We start from the raw sequence: 21,173 nt of genomic DNA, 5'->3' as shown, positions 1-21,173 counted from the left end.
TTTCCTTTAGGTACTTCCAACTCCATGACTGACTGGGCAGAAGTGAAAAATAAGGTCAAAGTCAAATCTGTTGATTTTACTGCTCAGATTAAAAGGTTGGGTAAGCACAATCTAGGCAAATGAATAAATAGAATGAATCTGGGGGTGGGGGTGGACACCTTGGGATTTCTATTGCCCTAGACACTCCTCACTGTTTTTTCTCCTATACTACCTTTCTGCAAAGGTTGCAAGTCTTGCTTTGGAGTGTGCGGGCCTCACAACCCTTTTATGGGGTTAGTGGAGATGGGAAGCCCTGCAGTTGTTGCCAAAGGGTTCAGAGACTCAAATATGTACACTAAGCACAGAAAGAAGAATGAATAGCTCACATACATATAGGCTATTTTTTTGGTATTTTCATTTCTCCTTAGTTTTTGCTTACAAAATGCAGAATTTTCAAAACATTAAAGAAATATATATCGGAATAGAGTTCCTAGAAATTCTACCCATCAAATAGAATAATGTTACCAACTTGTTTTCCTACTGTTTCTCAAATTTATGGAGAATTGTTGTGTTAAAGTGAAATGCGTATCAAAGTTATCACATTAGTGGTAGATTTCTGTTGTTTTTCAATGAACAGACACTAAAAATACAAGTACTAACTAACATTAGGAGATCCGCGTATTATTGAACTTAAAAATGGGTCCCTATACTTAGCCTAGGAATTTCTGCTTTTGCATAAAAATTACAGCAGCTGCGACGAATCAGTTTTATTCTCGTCTGCACCGAGGCAGCACGAGCAGTTACACCCTCCTAGGGGGCGGTTCCGGAGGGTCAGGCGCTCGTTGGTGCCAACAGTGAGTGGCAGCCACCGCCTCCCGCACACCCGCTGCGTTTTGATAAACAAGGAGACTCCCGCCTGCAGTCGCTAGACGAGGGAGGAGTTTGGGGGCGGGGCCAGGGCGCTTGATGTGGGTGGGGTTCCTAAAGGCTTCCTATTGGTTAGCGAAGTGCGGAGACCTGAGAATCCTGATTGGTCTGGTTCCCTATCCGTAAGCGGACTGACGACCCCTGTCTCGCCCGGCCGCGCCTCTTCGCGTCGCGCTCCTCCCCCCGTCGGTGGGCGCCCGCCCCGAGCTGCAGAGCGCGTGCGCGTGCGGCCCCACGCCGTGGTGGGTCCCGCCCGCTCCGCGGCGCACACTTGCAGTCAGTGGGTGAGCCGGGAGCCGCGGAGGTCACCGCGGGGAGGCGGGGCGGGGGCAGCATGGCAGCCTCCTTACGGCTCCGCGGAGCCGTCTCCGGCCTCCGGTATTGGAGCCGCCGGCAGCGCCCGGCAGCGTACAGCCTTGCAGCGGGTAAGGACCTCGCGCCTTCTCCCCCCGTCCCTCCTCCGGCTACCCGCTTCTCGCGCCGTGACGGCCGAAGTGGTGTTTTCACGGGAGGCGCTGCGGTTGGGTCGGGGCTGAAAACCCCCAGTTTTGGCTGGTCCCAAGGCCTGGCCTCTTCTGCGGTCACCTCTCGCACAGCTAGTCTTCCCCCTCACCCCCCAGTAATCCCTCTCCACACCCCCGGGATCCAGATGAATGGCTTTCAGCGCCTTTTTGGGGACTTAGGAAGTGGTGGGAAGAGCTTGGGTTAAGGGAGGAATGTTTGGCTCTGGGGCGTGTTTCTTTGGAGTAAAGGCTGCGAAGACAGTTGGAGGGCCCAACCTCAGGGTGGACCTGGCCCCATCCCTGTGACTCTCAACGCCCCCAGCGATGCACCCTGGTGGGCGTGCCGTCGGGCAGTGGGGTTTGATTTTTGTTTAACCACCTTAATCGCGTAGGATGGTCTTACACGCAAGTGGTCGTCTATACAAACCAGGTGACAAGTCATTCCAGCAAAGTTTTAAGTCACCCCCTTGACTAGCACGAGTTGCCTCCTCTGCCCTGCTTTTTTGGTAACTGTGCTACCTGAAATTGGCACTTCTGTCAGATTATTAACCAAGACACTTTCGGCGTCCTTAAAATTGTGGCCTGCACATACTCTGTTTCTCCCCGCACACCATTATAACTTATGGAAGCCAACCATCGACTTAGGAAGAGGCACTTTCTTAGATGCACAGAGATCTAATCTTTGTCGTTTTCCCAATGGAGAACCTGAGGCCCCTTGGATGAATGAATTAAGGTATCCCATCAGGATCCAGAAAGTAGTTCTTGATTTTTTTTCTCATTCCTGCAGCTTCTACTACACCAGCATTCCTCTTTAATTGAAAAAAATTGGTTGATTTATGGAGACATTGCCATTGTCTTTTTGTAAAAGTTTGAGAGTGTAACAATGCACTATTGAGCAGTTTCATACTCAGGATTTTTTAAAAAGCCTTGGTACTAATATTTGTCTGATCACGTAGAAAAATACCAGGCTGGGAATTTAATGCTTGATAGCTTCCCTTCTCAGGCTCAGTAATACCTAAGCAGAACTGTGAATTTCCTGTCTGGCTTAGGCTCTATGTGATGCAAGAGAACAGCTGCTACACAATCACAGTAAGAAGATAACAAACTCACAGAATCTGCTAAACTTGAGTGTAACCAGTATTTGAGCTACATGTATGTATTGAGCTACAAAAAAATGCCTCCCACTTTGGAGATACTTAAATCTGTTAGTCACTTTTCCAGTACTAAATGTAACTCCAGTTTTCACATGAATGAGCTATTGTTTCAGTGTTGATTAGCCAGGGAAGATATATGTACTACTTAGTGGTTTTATAAGGTGTTCTAATGATATTTTAATGAACCTTGGATGTACCCAGTAGAGATATGAAAGTTTTTTGAATTCATGCTGGAAGAGCCTGAGGCCCCAAACTGTCATAGTTGCCTCTCAACTGGGAGAGCCTACCATAGTGCTGGTTAGACTACTTTGGCGTATAATCTTGTTCTTTGGGTTCTTTGACCTTTTGACCCAAAGATGTATGGAGGTAGACTTATGATGAATTTTAAATATTTCATTTTGTGACGATTGCTTACAAACATTTCAACAATTGTTTTTACTTGGAATTGTTTAAACGTTTCTGTGAATTTTAGTTCACTAAATTTACTTTTTTTTCCCCCAAAGATTTTATTTATTTATTTATTTGACAGAGAGAGAGAGAGAGACATAGCGAGAGCGGGAACACAAGCAGGGGGTTTCCTGCAGAGCAGGGAGCCCTACATGGGGCTCTCATGACCTGAGCCGAAGGCAGATGCTTAACTGAGCCACCCAGGCACCCCACTAAATTTACTTTTGTGTTACCTTTTTTTGACATTGGAGTCTTAAAAAATAAATAAATTTACGCAGAAATCTAGAGTCTAGGGACAGAAAGAAACACGTTCAAATAGTAATGTTATGAAGTGTTCTGAATTCTGTGGGAGATTTGTCTCTATTGTATGTTTAGTGTGTTTATATCATATGGATGATATTATTACAAAGATCCATGCAATTTGCTTACTAAAAAAAAGAGAACTAAAGGTTGCTAGTTAATAGCATACTTTAATTTTAAAATATTAAAAACATCAAAAAGGAAAAATAAAAGAAATATTAAACTCTACATATATTACTATTTCATCACCATTTATTTAAAAGTTTTGTATTTTATCTTAAAAGGTAATTAGTTGTAGTTTAGACTTCTTTAAACTGACAGAAAAAAATCTATAATTATAGGCCCTTTGTATTCATTGTGACTCATCAACATGTACATGGAAAAATAATTTGTATCACGGTCTTAAAATGACCCCCGACCAAAAGTGGAATGGGAAAATTAACCGGAATCATATACAGAAGTGGGAATAACTTTTTTTTGTTGTTGTTATGGACCTTTTTGTGTATATGAAATCTACTTTCAAAGCAATGCATAGTATAAATAAGATACACAGAAGTTTATTCCTTAACATTAGCCTCTAGGGTTGCACATAAAGCTCTGAAAAGCTGCATATGGTCCTTGGACCAAAAGTTGACCTTAGACTTGTGAGATTACATACTTGTTACATTATTTCTAAAATAACTCAAACAGTAAAGGCCTTTGTAGAGTAAGTCACCACCCTTAGTTTGGTTAACGCTTAGTATTAAAGCAAATAGAATACTTACGACATAATATTATGTAATAAAATAGGATAAAAGTTGTGTATACAATATAATCTCAATATAATGAGAAAATGCACTTAAAAGACTGGCAGGGCTATGCAAAATGCTAATAGTGATTATTTTTGTGTAGGGAGATTAACTTTTCCCCCATGATGATACTTTTTCATATTTTCCAGTTTTCTACAGTTTTTTTGTATTTTGATATTTAGAGTAGGCTGGTTTTTGGTAGCATTGCATGTTACGAAGCTGTAGATAACTTTGCCCCTGTATTAGAGAAAAAGGACATAACCGATAAATTTTACATCTATAGATTTAGAGCCTAATTTTGCCAAATTTTCTAGCTAGTTTGTTTACCAGTCAACCAGGGTCATTTTTGTATTGTGTTGACTGATTTCTTGCCAGCTTGATTTTAGCTATCATCTGATTCTATTTCTACACATTAATGTGAGTGATGTACTTAAAGGAAAATGTGTTAAGTCTGAAAGTATAAGAATTTAGGGTAAGAATTCTTTAATGCTTATTTGAATTTCTGCCTCTTTAGGAGCATATTCTTCATTGTCCAAGCACTCCTGATGCTTCACCTTAAGTAAGAGCTCTATTTCCTAGAGAGCATCCTCTAAAATACGCTGTGTCCCTTTTCTAACACTCTGGCTCTTCTTACCTGCTGGACAAAATGGCCATTTGGCATAGGACTTGTACCCCCATACTGCTTCTTGACTACTGATAGTAAAAGTAGCAAATACTTAATGACCTATCATGTGCCAGGCACTGCTCAGCACTTTACGTGTATTATTTCAAGGAGTCCTTAAATGTCTTTTAATAACCTGAAGTAGTGACTCTTGTTGATAAAACTTAATGTCTCGGGAAGTTAGGTAATTTCTTAGTTCAGGGGCATATGTCTAAGAAGTGACCTTGCCTGGGTTGGAACCTAGGTCTTGTATATGGCTGTCCTTCAGAGTTGTTCTTAAATATTATCACCATCAGTAAAAGCTCCTCTCTTTTGACATTAAATCATCTAATTATACTACCCTTTCTCTATCTTTGCCACAAGCAAGAATGAAATGAAGAGAACAACTGAGCCCATCATTAAAAAACTTTATCTTCACTGATTTTCATATTGGCTTATCCAAAGCTGAGCCTCAACTATAACAACTAACATCAGTGCTCTCCTACACCTCTTCCAAGATCTCACTGCTAGGAATTGCTATACTACCCATATTTCAAAAGCTGAACTAGCCTTCTGGTTAATATTACACCACCTCCTGCCCCCTTGTTGTTAACCAGTGTGCTGTATATCATTGTCATCTCACTTGGTCCTTTGACCCCTCCCTCCTTTCCCCCTCCAAATACATAGACATACTTTTCTGCACCCTCATTGCATCAAGTCCCTCTCTAGGTTTATCTGTAACCATCTCAGACCTCAGACTTAATTATAATCAGAAATTTCAGTGATGCCTTTGATAGCTTTCTAGTATTATCTTTTTTCCAACTCCTGCTCTTTTTCTGGATGACTTGTATTGCCTGTGGTCTGTGTTCCTCCTGGCTGTTCATTTAAGTAGTGTTACTACTGATAGTCAAGGAAACTTGCTGATTAGATATAATCCTTTTGTTAATCTCTGTAACATTTCTTGTTACATATTCAGATTACCCACAGCATTGCCAAATCATTGATTTTGGGCTGCCAGTGTGTGGAAGCTGTCAGTTGTAGAGAGCCAGAATTACCATTATTGGGTTAGGTTATTTGGAGCTTGCCTCTGGCTCTGAGAAGAAGGGATGTTGGAAAGTCAACCTGCAACGTTTAATGGCCGTGAATCCACTTTGCTGGATCTGTTTTATCACTGTCTTTACTCTGATTGCTTCAGAACTGACTTTATCCCCATATGTCCACTTGATGAAAGTTCTCTCTAGAAAGTCATGTAACATTAGTAAACACTGTGTACCAGTGCTTGTATTTTATTTTATTATAAAAGTAGTTAACAAAAATTGCATGCATAGAGTAAAAACCCAAAAGGTTACAAAAAATAGTCTTTTCTCTATCTCTGGCCTCTCTAGATGTAACAACTATTTCTTATGTATTCTTACAGAAATTCAATAAAAGTTAATGCATATATATTCTTTTTTCCTTATATATTATATGTAATTATATCTAATGCTCTTCAGCTTGCTTTTTTTCACTTAATAACCTATCCTGGAGATTTTTTTCACTATACTTCTAGATAACACATTCTTTTGAACATTTGCATAATATTTCATTGTATTGCTTTCCTGTGGATTATCAAGTGCCCTGTTAATGTGTATTTAGTTTACAATTTTTCTGTTGTTACAAACAGTACTATAATAAAATATATTTTTGTGTTTAGAGTTTATGTGTACTAGGAGTCAGAAAACTATGGCCTATAGCTGGTCCCCTGTTTTTGTAAATAAAATAGTATTAGACTGCAAGCTTGGTCATTTGTTTATAGCTTGTCTGTGGTTGCTTTAAAACTAGAGTGGATGAGGTGAATAGCTGTGACAGGGCCTCATGGCCCAAAAAGCTGAAAATGTTTTCTACCTGACCCCTTAAAAAAAGTGCGAGACCTCCCTGTATCATAAATTCCTAGACATGGAATTACTGGGTCAAAGAGTAGGTACATTTTAATTTTAATTTTCATAATAAAATTCAAATGTAGATAAATTTTTTTCAAATCGCTATCCAAAAGGCTGACCTAATATGTAATTCTGCAGTGTGCAGGAGTACATATTTTCATTAGTCCTTCCTTGCCTGTAATTTTATCAAAGAGACAAATTTCTTCATCTGATAACTGAAAAATGATATTACATTGCTTTGTTTTATATTACTCCAATTATGACAGAATTGAATATAATTTTAAAGTTTTTTTGTCATTTAAATATTTTCTGTACACTATTTTGTGATTTTTGTCTAATTAAAAAATGAGTTATTCGTATTTTTCTTCTAGATTTTAAAGAGCTATTTGCATGTAAACCAAAAAAGTGCTGTTTCTCTTGTGTGTTGCAGGTGTTTTTCCTGGTTATTTGTATTTTGTCATGTTTGTGATATTTTTTCCATATAGATATGTTGAGTTTTTTTCTCCTTTATTATGAAAAATTTCAAGCAAAATTATTGAAAGAATAATACAATGATATTTGTGTAATCTTTGCTTAGTGTTAACAGTTGTTAACATTTTGACCTATTTGCTTTATTTCTTTCCAATATATTCATATCCCATATCTATATATTCGTATCCCACTTGTATCATTTGAAAGTACAACGCAGACATCGTAACACTTCAGCCCTAAATAATGCAGAGTGAATCTCCCAAGAATAAGGATGGTGCTAAAATAACCAAATTATCATTACCTAAGACAATTAGCAATTCCATAACATCATTTAATATCTAGTTCATGCTTAAAGTTCTATAATTTTCTTAAGAATATCTTTTATATTGGCGCCTGGGTGGCTCAGTGGGTTAAAGCCTCTGCCTTCAGCTCAGGTCATGATCCCAGGATCCTGGGATCGAGCCCCATGTCGGGCTCTCTGCTCTGCAGGGAGCTTGCTTCCTCCACTTTCTCTCTCTGCCTGCCTCTCTGCCTACTTGTGGTTTCTCTCTCTCTGTCAAATAAATAAAATCTTAAAAAAAAAAAAATCTTTTATAGGGGCACCTGGGTGGCTCAGTGGGTTAAAGCCTCTGCCTTCGGTTCAGGTCATGATCCCGGGGTCCTGGGATTGAGTCCTGCATCAGGCTCGCTGCTTGGCAGGGAGCCTGTTTCCCTTCTCTGTCTCAGCCTGCCTCTCCGACTACTTGTGATCTCTTTCTGTCAAAGAGATAGATAAAATCTTGAAAAAAAAAGAATATAGTTTGTTCTTTTTTTCTTTCTTTTTTCCAAATCAGGATCCCTCCAAACTTTATGCATTGCATTTGATTGATACATCACTTTAATATCTTATTTGAGAGCTGTCTTCTCTTGTTCTTTTTTTCTTCTTAAAAATCTTATTCATTTGAGAGAGAGTGAGCCAGAGAGAGAGAGAGAGAGAGAAAGAGAACACAAGCCGGGGTGGAGGGGAGAGGCAGAGGGAAAAGTAGGCTCAGATCCCGACCTGAGCCAAAGGCAGAAGCTTAACTGACTGCCACCCAGGGCCCCTCTTGTTTGTTCTATAAACATGTTGACTTTTTTTTTTTTTAAAGATTTTTATTTATTCATTTGAAAGAGAGAGCACACAATTGGGGGGTGGGGTAGAGGGGCTAAGGGAGAAGCAGTCTCCCCACTGAGCAGGGAGCCCCATGTGGGACCTGATCCAAGGCCCCAGGACTACAACCCGAGTTGAAGGCAGATGCCTAACTGACGAGCCACCCGGGTACCCCAACATGTTGACTTTTTAAAGACAGATTTATTGTAATATAGTTGACTTATAATAAACTGCACATATTTATTTATTTGAGAGAGAGAGCACAAGCAGGGGGAGCAGCAGAGGGAGAGAGGGGGAGGGAGCAGCAAACTCCCTGATGAGCAGGGAGCCTGCTCCAGGGATTGATCCCAGGACCCTGAGATCATTACCTGAGCAGAAGGCAGATGCTTAACCAACTGAGCCACCCAGGCACCCCTAAAGTGTGCATATATAAAGCATACAGTTTGGGGTGCCCTAGTGGCTCATTTGGTTAAACATCTGCCTTTGGCTCACGTCGTGATCGCAGGGTCCTGGGATTGAGCCCCATGTGGGGCTCCCTGCTCAACAGGGAGTCTGCTTCTCCCTCTCCCTCTGCCCCTTCCCTCTGTTCCTGCACTCTTTCTTTTTCTCAAATAAATAAATCTTTTTTTTTTTTAAGTAAAGCATACAATTTAATGAGTTTTGACACATGTATGTACCTGTGAAACCATCACCAAAATCAAGATTGTGAACATATCCGACATGCCTCCAAATTTCCTCCTCTCCCTTCACATACACAAACATTTGTAATTATGTATTTTTACACTGGATATAGATTCCTTCCTTGATAGTTGTTGTTTCAGTACTTTAAAGATGATGCTCTACTGTGTTCTCTCTTGCCTTGTTTCTGACAAGAAATCTGCCTTATCTTTGCTCATCTGTGTATAAAGTCTTTTTCTCTGGCTGCTTTTGAGCATTTTGATTATGATGTGTCTTGGTATAGTTGTGTTTGTTTCCCATGTTGGGGTTCCTCGGACTTCTCAGATGTGTATGGTGGAGGGTTTATAGTTTTTGTCAAATTTGGACATTTTTGGCGGTTATTTCTTCATATCTTTTTTCCATCTCTACTTTTATCTCATTTGATGACTCCAGTTACGTGTGTATTTGGCTAGTTGAAGCTGTCCCACAGCTCACTGCTTTTCTTTTTATTTATTAAATTCTCTCTCTGCATGTTGTTTTGGATAGTTTATATTGTTATGTCTTTAAGAGCACTAATCTTTTCTTCTGCAGTATCTGTTCTGCTTTTAACCCAGTGTGATTTTCATTTTACTCATGGCCGTTTTTGTATTACGAAATTCAGTTTTGGGTCTTTTTAAAAAATTAATTAGTTAATTAATTAATTTGACAGACAGATAGAGAGAGTACAAGTAGGCAGAGCGGCAGGCAGAGGGAGGAGAATCTGGCTCTCTGCTGAGCAGGGAGCCCGAGCTGGGGCTTGATTCCAGGATGCTGGGATCATGACCTGAGCTGAAGCCAGTCACTTAACTGACTGAGCCACCCAGGCACCCCCAATTTTGGGTCTTTTTTTTTTTTTTTTTTTGTATCTTTCATATCTCTATCTTTGGAACAATTCAGACTACAGTTATTATCACTTTTAATATCCTTGTCCCCTAATTTTAACATCTGTGTTGGTTTAGAGTTGGTTTCTTTTTGACTTCTAAATGTTGATATTCCCTTGGGCTTTGCTCTTCAGTGTCTTTTACTCTCATTTTACCACGTTTTCAGTTCTCACCTTAAAGCAGATTGTTACCAAATATGTGTCTTTTTTTCTCATCCTATCTCTGAGATGATCTTAATTGGTTATATTTCTAAGTTTGTGGGATGTCTTCCAGCTCTTTGATAATTCAGTTACTTTATTTAAGATGGTGATAGCTTTCTTTCTTGATTTCTCCACTTAGGTTATTACTAGCCCTGTTTTCTTGCTGTCATCTTTGGTCTTTCCTTTATTCTAACCCATAATCCAATCTATTTCTATGCTATTGCTATCCAGTCTATGGCTTTAAAATGTTATGAACTGAATGTTTGCCCCCCCCCCCAATATGTTAAAATCCTAACCCCCACTGTGGTGGTATTAGGAGGTGAGGCCTTAGGGAAGTAATTTAGGTTATGAGGGTGGAGCCCTCATGAGTGGGATTAGTATCCTTATAAAAAGAGACAGGAGAGCTTGTCCTCTGGATCGCTGCTCTTGGCCTCGTTAAGATATAAGGAGATGGCCATATACAAGCCCAGAAGTGGGTTCTCACCAGACACTGGATCTGTTACCACCTTGATCATGGATTTCCCAGCTTCCAGAAGTGTGAGATACCCGATCTCGTCTAATCTTGGAAGCTAAGCAGGGTCAGGCCTGGTTAGTACTTGGATGGGAGAAGTGTGAGATATAAATGTTTGTTGTTTAAGCCACTCAGACTGTGGCATATTTGTTGAAGCAGCTCAAATGAACAAAGAGAGACCTGCACTAATAATACTGTTACTTTTATATTAGTCTTTATATAGTTTCAGTGGTTTATTTTTATTATTAGTCTTGCCTGAGGAGACAGTTCTAGAAAAATGTTGTACATTTGATCTTTGACATCATCAGCCTTAGCAACATTTTTCTAGAACTGTCTCCTCAGGCACTGGAATTAGTTATTAGTGTTAGAGTTCTCTTACAAAGTATGCTTCTCTTTCTGTTTAATATTGTAGCATTTAAATTAGGTGTCATTTCTCTGTCATTGAACCCCTTGTGGGCCAGAAAGTCAGCCACAGGACTCCTATTATACCCATGGTGTTAAACTTAGCACTGGTAGGGTGATGTTGCACAAGAATGACACCCATGTTTAATGGAAATGTTAGAGTCAAGCGTCAAGTTAAAAGGAATTAAATATGTTTCTAACCCAAGAAGACCTCTATTTCATTTTTTTAAGATTTTACTTTACATAATCTCTACACCACTATGGGGCTCGAACTCACAACCCTGAGATCAAGAGTTGCATGCTTCCCCGACTGAGCCAGCCAGGCACCCAGAAGTCCTCTATTTCTTTTCTTTTCTTTTCTTTCTTTTTTAAAATTTAAGTTCAGTTAATTAACATATAATGTAGTATTTGTTTCAGAGGTACAGATCTGTGATTCATCAGTGTTATATAATACCCAGAGCTGATTACAACACAGACCCTCCCAATGTCCATCACCCATTCCTCTCCCCTCCAGCAACCCTCAGTTTGTTTTGTTTGATTAAGAGTCTCTTAGGGTTTGTCTCTCTCAAGGCCTCTATTTCTTTTCTTTTCTTTTTTTTTTTTTAAAGATTTTATGTATTTATTTGACAGAGAGAAATCACAAGTGGATGGAGAGGCAGGTGGAGAGAGAGAGGGAAGCAGGCTCCCTGCTAAGCAGAGAGCCCGATGCGGGACTCGATCCCAGGACCCTGAGATCATGACCTGAGCCGAAGGCAGCGGCTTAACCCACTGAGCCATCCAGGCGCCCCTCAAGGCCTCTATTTCTTAAGCTTTAGAGCTTCAAATAATTTGGTTTTAGGAAATCTGATTGCATTTAAATTAAATTCAGGGATGAGCAGGGATCCATCAGTTGAGAGGATCTGAAACTCAAAGGGGTGACTGACTGTAATTAGTTGGTGTACTACACAGTTGTATAACTAGAGTCCTTGAAAGACAAAGGAAAAGTAAAGCTTTTTAAAGGTTTTTTTTTTAAAAACAGAGAACATTTCAGGGCTCCTGGGTAGTTCAGTTTGTTAAGCACCTGCTTTCAGGTCAGGTCATGATCCCAGGGTGTGGAGTCCTGCTTCTAGCTCCAAGCTCAGCCTCTCCCTCGGCCTGCTGCTCTCCCTGCTTGTGCTCTCTCTTGATATCTCTGTCACGATTTGTCTCTCTTTATCAAATAAATAAAATCTAAAAAAAAAATTAAAGTAGAAAATCTTTATTTTATTTTATTTTTTATTTTATTTTATTTTTTATCTCAGTAACAATTGACTTAACTAATACTGACTGTTTACAATAAGAAATGTCACTGCCTTACTGAAAGTAATTTATTGAAATCAGTATGTTCTAGGTCAATGGCTTCTAAGACTCCAGTTGGATTCATTGGACTGGGCAACATGGGGAATCCAATGGCAAAAAACCTCATGAAACATGGCTATCCACTCATTATTTATGATGTGTTCCCTGATGCATGCAAGGAGTTTCAAGATGCAGGTGAACAGGTAAGGCCTTTTCTTTAGATTTTTTTTAGATTTTGATGTTTAAAAATAAATATGACAAATGAGTGTACACAATGGAATTATAAACCTACTTCATTGTTAATTATATACATGTTATATATTTATTTTTGTATTGTTGTTATTGTTAACTTTCATCCAGCATCCGTCTGTGCAACAAAGATTGAGGTGGTCTGTTCTTTGGCAGGTGACTGCGAGCATTTCTCAGGTTGGGTCAAAGGGCTTGTTTTGGCTCTATATTAGTTTTCTGAGATTGTAACTTTACTGATTGTGCTATGAAAGCAGGTAGTTTGGTAGAAATAGCTTCCCATGGTATTGAGAGGCATAATTTGTCTTAGGACAAGAATAGGTTTAGGGATAGGAAACTCAGTTTGAATCCCAGCTTAGATACTTACCTGCTTTCTTACTGGGGGCAAGTTATTTCATCTGTCTTCCTCATCTATAATATGGGAATCATGACAACCTGTGTCATTAGATTATGAGGCTTAAATGAGAATATATGTAAATGTATTTCATAAATATTGTGTGGCAACACTTTGTGAATATATGTTATTGGCCATTAAACCAGGAGACAACCTAGCAACACTGTGTGCCATATGAAGTACAGAGCTGAGTGGATGAAGGATCTCAAGTGTTCTGTTTTTAGGCTGTCATGCTTGTTTGAAGAATTTCTGGACTAGAGTATATCCTACTCATTTTTAATTACAGACGTAGCACTTGCTTCAGAAACTCAGAATGCTTTGTTTCAAGACCTTGTCATGTAAAAATTTTATGATTCAGATATAGTATTTTCTATAGTACCTTAATTTCTTCAAATGTAAAATTCAAATAGCTATATAGGAAAGATGATAGCATCTACTGCTCAGTTCCTGTTTGAATTTGTTAACCTTTACCAATAACTCATATAACAGGAGATCATATATTAGTAACTGAATTTAGAGTTTTGTTTTTTTTGAGATACGAAGGAAGTTCTGTGCAAGTTGTGGAGTGGTAAGGCTGAATGTAATCCCAGAATTGGGGGAGTACTAAAAATTTTCTGAGAAATATAGAAAAAAAATGAGACAAAAAATAAAATTAAACAGCCCACTTCTGGATGATAGACTTAAAGCAAATACTAAGAAATGTAATGCCTGTGTAAGAGCAGATTAGGTTTCTAGAAATTTCTGCCTTAGGGTAGAATTCTACTCTAGGGTAGAATTTTTGAATACCTGCTGTATGTCTAACAGTCTACCTAGTGCTGCGGAGAACAAAACAGGTTGAGTTGGATCTGGCAGCGTGTTAGGTGTGTCTTGGGTGGCAAGACTCAATACTAGTACAAGGAAGTTTCTATTAAAACTGCGTTTTGATGACAATGAAGAATTGAAGCATTTTTTGAGGATAAAAAAGAATTATTGTTAAGAATCACTTCATTTCTGATAGGGAACTATAACTGTTAAGAGTCATTTCGTTTCTCAGAGGAACTACAAAAATATGTATAATCTTTGCTCACCTCCAAACAGAAATGATGTAGTTTGAAATGAATGTGGTAGAGACAGGATCTCCCAGATTCCTAAATAAAAATGAGAAGATTCTAGGACACTGGTCCAGTTATTGGATATTCCTTTTCCTTGAGATATATAAGTGGGTATGAGGAAAGAAAGAAGATGGATTGTGGGTAGCTGCTCCTCTCAGATTAGTGAAAAGTAAAGAGTTGTTTTAGCTTCTTGTCTACAGTTCCCACCCCTGCCCCCAATACATGGTGGGAAAAGTTCTGAGGCAACAGCCTGGAAGAGAGAATCTTCCTTTCCCACATCTTCTCTTCCTCACATCTCTGGTTCCCCTATGACCTTGACTTTGTGAGATCCTCTGAGTATCGATTATGACAGCAGTGGAGGGTAGGAGAATATGAAACTTAGACGAATGAAAGGAGAAGGATAAAGGATAAGAAAACTTTGAGCCTGAGGGAGAGTATCATGCCATAATAAAATGAAAACATTTATTAAATAATTTATGCTGGCAGCCTAAAAAACGTTTTTGAATAGTGGTGATGTCATTTGAACAAGTGTGATTTCCTAAGATCAGTACTTCAAAAAGTAATAATGTGGATGAATAAGTTGCCTAAAAAACGTTTTTGAATAGTGGTGATGTCATTTGAACAAGTGTGATTTCCTAAGATCAGTACTTCAAAAAGTAATAATGTGGATGAATAAGTTCTGATATATTAAAATGTCAGCACTATTATTTCATAGCTATATTTAGTTTAAAAAATTTTTGGATAAAAGAGCAAATGAGTTTCGTTCTTCTACTAAAAGACAAAGACCAGACATGGAATGGGATAGAAAAATGTAGGTGAAAACCTCGAAACTTATTGCCATTGTGCACAATAGTGCAATGAAGCGTTCAAGGTTTCAGCAGTTCAAGAGTCTGGGTTGATACTTCATTTTAAGAACAAGTGCCCCCCCCCCGCAACTGCCCCTGCCTTCTCCCAACATTGCTATGTGAGGTGAAGCTGATAAAATGGCAGCCAGAGAAAATGAGATCCCCCTGCCGCCAACGATTGCATAGACTGGATAGTTGATTTCTAATGCTGACTGTGCTTTCAGCGAGAAATTTGCAGGGAGAGAAGTTACCAAAATAGGTTCTAAAGAGCTTTGGACATTTCTTTGAAGAAGTGCATTTTTTTTTTTTTTTTTTTGTAAAGCAAAAAGTGGGGATTTTTTGTTTCTTTTAACCGTTTAACTGAAGAGTTGGGGAGTGGTCTCGCCTATGGCACAGCCAAATTTTGGGCATAGACGTTATCAGGTTCCTTTCTGTCTGCCTCTTGTCTCTGCTTTGCTCCAAGGCTCCTCCCTCCTTCCAAGAGGCTACATGATACCCCCCTGCAGTTCCAGGTGAAGAAATGCTTTAGATATTCCAACCCTGGAGGTTTTCTTTAAGCCCAGTCTAGTAGTAGAACATATTGCATGGGTTATGAAAGAAATAAAAACTTTGACATGTTAAAAATGTTTGACATGATTGGTGGTATTTAATCAATTTATTATGCCTTTAGATATTAACCTCTTCTAGGGGTGCCTGGCTGACTCAGTCAGTAGAGCATGTGATTCTTGATGGGGTTGTGAGTTCAAGCCTCATGTTGAGCATAGAGTTTACTTTAAAAAATAGTGTGAATTTGGGGCACCTGGGTGCTTCAGTTGTTTGAGCATCCAACTCTTGATCTCAGCCCAGATCTGATTTCAGGGTTGTGAGGTCAAGCCCTGTGTTAGGCTCTATGGAGGGCATGGAGCCTACTTAAAAAACAAACAAACAAACCCCCCCCCCCCCAAAAAACTTAACCTATTTTGATAGGGTATTTATACTTGGTTAAATATGATTTTGGTCCTTTCCGCAAAAAATGTGGGCATTCCTCTTTCAGTGTCCCTTTATTATATCCTTATTTCTGTTGGAAACTCAGGTTTAACCTACAAAGATGCATCATTTCAACTTTTATAATCTTTCCTAAGAATGTAACCTACATTACAAAGGTAATTATCAAGGCTTTGTTTATTAGAAATCATGAATTGATAAATTGTGAATGCAGTGGTATAAAAAACCCTGGAACCAGACTGCCTGGGCTTAAATCTCAGTTCTACCATTTGCTGGCTGTATAACTTTGGACAAATTATTTAACTCTTATTACTTAAATTTCCTCATTTTATAAGATGGTGATTTTAATAGTACCTTTTTAGTCGTGGAGAACCTGGCATGTAGAGAGTGCTATTACTGCTATTACTAGTCTACTGCTGTTGTTACGGTGGTGGTGGTTGTATCTCTGCCATTTCTCTCCCAAATCTTCATTCCCCAACACCACTCATAGAAACATACTAGTCTTGGCTGAGTCTCTGAGTCCAGAGTGCTTTGGAAGAGAACTAGAGACGTATATATTTTTTTTTAGATTTTATTTATTTATTTGAGAGAGTGAGCAGAGATAGCAAGAGAAAATAGGAACTGGGAGGAGAGGGAGCAGTAGGCTCCTCACTGAGCAGGGAACCTGATGTGGGACATGATCCCATCACCCTGAGATCATGAACTGAGCCGAAGGCAGATGCTTAACCAACTGAGCCATCTAGGTGCCCGATAGACATATTTTTAAATGAAAGAATGATGGTAAAAATTAAAACCATACTAGGAGATAAAGTGATTTGAGAGCATCCCTGTTTAAGAATACGTTCTGCACTGTCCCTTCCATCCCACTTTCATTTTACAGAAGATACCAGTTTCTTTTTAAGTGTTAGGTCAAGGGCATATGACTTGTGCTTCATTTTCATTGTCTAGGAATTTCCTTGGAGATGCTGCTGATCTGTGCCACAGTCTTGGGACTTTTACACCACTCCTGTGTGAGTTTCCTGGTTGAACTAGGCTTAATTAGATTGTCTTTTCTTTTGTTTTCTCTTTGAAAACTTGGAAGCTATCTTGTTGTTCCTGGGTTGTAAGGCTGAGCATGTTTGGTTAAGTAATTGTCTTGGGATCTAAGCTGGCATCCACTCAGGTCTTGTTAAACGAGGACTTTAAAAGCCTCTTACTAAGTGTGCTCCATCATTGTTGACCAAATGCTTTAAGATGTAGGCACAAACTGTTTTTGTCAGTTTTTCTACTGTAGTGTAATTTTGAAGTAACAGTGTGCTTTTCTACTTGGAAAGATTAAAAAACACAGAATGGCAGGTTTAACCAAGGTCATGTTCATCTTATTTCTTAGCAAGTTTCTCTTACCCACTTGGCTTACTTGGAAGCAATGCTGAGCTTAATTTATTTGGAAGAGACAATGAGATTTTTCTTTGTGGAAAGCAACTAGTTAACAGTTGTCGTCTTCTGATGGATACGTAAAAAGGAGGTGCAGTTCCCTCAGATTCCTCTGGGCCTTGATGCTCGAAGCCTCCCTCCTTCCCCTGATCCAGCAAAGCAGATTTTGTCTTTAATTTGTCCAGTCTTCTACTCCTTATATTGCATACCTGCCATTGATGGGTACTAGCATACAGATGAATCTAAATCCGGAGAAATTGACTACAAAAATTCTCAAAGACTGAAGAGATCATGGTACACAAAGGAACCAATCTCCTATAGTTAAAATTGAGATAATGGAAAAATAGAGTCATCTTAATTCATAATAATTTAGGATCTGAAGCAGATGGAATTAGCGAGAGATCTTTCTGGATGGTCATGACAGAGCAGAGCAGTGACCAAGTCAGCCAGGTCAGTGACTGTCTGCAGACAGAAGGTGCAGAAGAATCTTACTAATACTGTACCTTTGTACTGATCATATCTCATGAGCTCTTTTTCACAGAGGCTTTACCTTCCTAGAACTTAAGTGGAAAATTTCTTTACCTAAGTTTCCTTTCTACTTTGGAGATCGAAGCCCTTAAAGATAACCCAAGTCACTATTCTTACTTTATAGATTTAGGAACTGAAGCCAGAGAGGTTAAGTGATTTTCACAAAATCACACATGGGCTTGGTGGCTGAGCTGCAACTCAACCTGGGTCTTTGGCTTCCCAAATTAGTGTTCCTTTCACTGATCCATGCTGTCTTTGCTTATCCATTCAATTAGTAAATGTAATTGAAAAGACTCTAATTAGTTTGGCTCCTAAAGGCTTTTGTGGTTAGTGTCAGACTGGCAACAAGATTTGTTTTTTTCCCCCCAGCTTTTGAGTCATGGCCAAATTTTGTCAGTCAATTATTTCAGAGTCTTGAAGTCATCACACGGAAGTCAAGATGATTTGAATAGCTGGACACACCTGTCTGTGTGTCTGTCTAATAAACTTGCCTTCTGTAGTGCAAATTAGAGACTTACTATAATGTACCAAATGTATATAGTCATTAGATATGGAGCAGTTGTGGCCAATATAGTGGTGACATTCCAGCTATCACGATCATTGTGTGTTTTTTCCGGACCTGTGAGCTTTGGCACTATATAATATATAATTGAGGTATTAGCAGTACTCTGGCAATCCAGGCATCCCAAGAAGCAGATGCTAGGGATGCAGGGGGCTGATTGGGCACCCCATGCACTTGGCAGTTACATGAATTGGCACTGCCAGTTCATGGGTATGAGAAGCTTGGAGGTGTGAAGTATATATACTTAGATCTGTGAACTAATTGTTGGTGCCCCTAAGGGCACCTCTCAAGGAGTTATTTAGGTGGAATTGAATTTCCTTCCATGGAAGAGACTCACTGAATTCCTAAGAGGAAGTCTGAAATTGACTCTTAGACCTCAGGGCTTACCACAGTCTCTGAAAGATCGAGAGAGAGATGGAGCTGGGATAGAAGGAAGGGCCACTGAAATAGGTATGCCATCGTTTTACTTCATTGAAGGGGGCACAAAGAGATGAGGCTCTGTGTAACCCATATTCTTGATACAGTCCTGGAGTAGAGAAATACTGCTCCTATAACTTTTCCTATTCTTATACTCATCTTACTCAGCTCTGTTTTCCTTGAGTCAACCTGAGGTGTTTGCCAGCAAACAGTTGCCTCTTTGAATCTCAGCATTTATTTGGGTGTCAGAAAGGTTTTTACTTAACTGAAGTATGTCATTGTAATTCTACAGAAAAAACAAGGTTGTTTTTTTTTCTTTTTTTCGGAATTTTTAGGGCAAATCCCAGTGATGTATCAAAATGTACTGTTGATGTGCTACAGTGTAGCCTCTAAAAATGCCATATTGCCTTTAGAATGAAACATTGAAAGAGAGGGTATCCCTTTTTTTGTTTTAGGGTCTGAGATATTTTATGTTAGCATTTAATGTTAATATACAAAGTGTTAGGATACTTGATTGCCTGACATGTTAAAGTATGACTTATGAAATTAGTTTATGTTAAAACTGTGTTTGTCTCAAATTTGATTTCTAAGCTAATAGTCTTTGAGGGAAAATTGAATTGTGATTACCTCTAGCTCATAATACTTAGATTACACACTGTTTGCCTTTCCATTCTTCCACTTTCATCAACTGTACGTCAAAGACAAAAAGAAAACGTTAGGTATCATTCTGCCACACAAGAAGCAGAGGCATTCCCATTTCTAGGTTGCTTATATGGTAGTTCACATTTCCTAGCAAAAAATATGTCCATTTCTGATACATGTGTACATCATTCTACAGCAAAATCTTCAGTTATCCTCCTGACAGTCATTCTGTCTTTTTTTTTTTAAATTAAAAAATTAAAAAAATTAAAAACTTAAATTAAAAAATAAAAATTAAAAAAATTTTTTAAGTTAAAAAATTAAAAAAAATTTTTTAAGAGAGTTAAAGCTTTCATGACAGTTGGGGTGATGGGTTCTCTTATTTATTTATTTATTTATTTGACAGAGAGAAATCACAAGTAGATGGAGAGGCAGGCAGAGAGAGGGAAGCAGGCTCCCCGCTGAGCAGAGAGCCCGATGCAGGACTCGATCCCAGGACCCTGGGATCATGACCTGAGCCGAAGGCAGCGGCTTAACCCACTGAGCCACCCAGGCGCCCCGGGTTCTCTTTTTTAAAGGCACGTTTGAATCAAGAAGTGAGCTCCCAGCCTCTTCCGACCTCTTTGGTCGCCAACATGCTGGCCAGGCATATCAAGGGGCATGTGTGAGAGAGAGCAGGGTTTTGGGGAATGCCAGTGAAGGCATGTACATTTCTGCATGCATGCACACATACATAGGATGGACAGTAACTTTCCTTGTCAGTGTGTTTGTGGTTATCATAAGGTGGAAATGAGGGTGGAAATGAGCACACCTTGATGCCTATTTGTGTGTTTTTCTTGTATCTCCAGTTTCCACAAGAGTCCTGGTAGCTCACATGCTCAGCCTTTAATGGTGGTTCTTACAGCTTATTCAGGAGGTGCTCATATCCTTGTCCTTGACCTTTTCCTTTCCTTAGAGGCTTAATTTTTTGCCTTTTTTCCTCTTGAAAATGGAGACTGGGGAATGGTGGTAATTGGGGCTTGAGAATTTACTAGGAGATTTTGCTGTCTATGGAATCATTGGTGAATCCTGGAGTTCAGCTTCCATCTCTTTTGCACTAGATTGTTTTTCTTAGTCAAAGCTTATACCAAAAAGTATGCAGTTTAAGAATCCCAAGTTGGAGGAATCCATGAGAAGTACATCTGTTCCCAGGACTGTTGGGTTTTGCCCTTTCCCCCTCAACTCACTTCACACTTTTTAAAATAAACAGTAGATTCGATTCCATAGAAACCGCATCTATATGTGTATAAGGAATGGACTCTCTATTTTAGGCAGTAAATGTTTTTGTTTTTCATTTGGAAACAAGAATAAGTTTTATTCAGTCACTGTTGTCAGCATGCGTAAAAAGTGGATCCTGCTTGTGCTCTATAAACTGCTTCCATTTTAATTTAAGTAATGTGCCTTTGTAATTTTTTTTTTTTTTTAAAGGTAGTGTCTTCCCCAGCAGATGTAGCTGAAAAAGCTGACAGAATTATTACAATGTTGCCCACCAGTATCAATGCAATAGAAGCTTATTCTGGAGCAAATGGAATTCTGAAGTATGTATTTCTGAACTGTGGAAGTTTTCTTGTTATGATAGTCCATGAATTTCATGTTTGTTAATACTTTAGGAAATTATAGTTATGTTTGTTAAACCTTTCTGTACAGTTTTCTTACTTCTTAAAAGTGAATAATATGGTTTCTCTCTCATTGTAAAGGGTTTATTTTTTCACTGAAAGCAAGCATGTGACTTTTGGGAATAATTTTTTTTT

General features: G+C 39.0%; 1 protein-coding gene across 1 annotated transcript in view; it reads left to right on the top strand.

Moving 5' to 3' along the window:
- The first annotated feature begins 1,130 nt into the window (after positions 1-1,130).
- Positions 1,131-21,173, top strand: part of HIBADH (3-hydroxyisobutyrate dehydrogenase) — a 106,555-nt gene continuing 86,512 nt past the window's right edge. The window contains exons 1-3 of the mRNA XM_059171437.1: positions 1,131-1,331; positions 12,307-12,467; positions 20,851-20,960. Coding sequence (XP_059027420.1) covers positions 1,241-1,331; positions 12,307-12,467; positions 20,851-20,960 — 362 coding nt within the window. The 5' untranslated portion in view covers positions 1,131-1,240. The remainder of the gene's footprint in view (positions 1,332-12,306; positions 12,468-20,850; positions 20,961-21,173) is intronic.

The sequence above is a fragment of the Mustela lutreola genome, chromosome 4 (assembly GCF_030435805.1).
Source record: "Mustela lutreola isolate mMusLut2 chromosome 4, mMusLut2.pri, whole genome shotgun sequence".
In the NCBI taxonomy this organism is placed as follows: Eukaryota; Metazoa; Chordata; class Mammalia; order Carnivora; family Mustelidae; genus Mustela; species Mustela lutreola.
The sequence above is the reverse complement of the archived record's forward strand: the minus strand, read 5'-3'. Positions and strand labels throughout refer to the sequence as shown.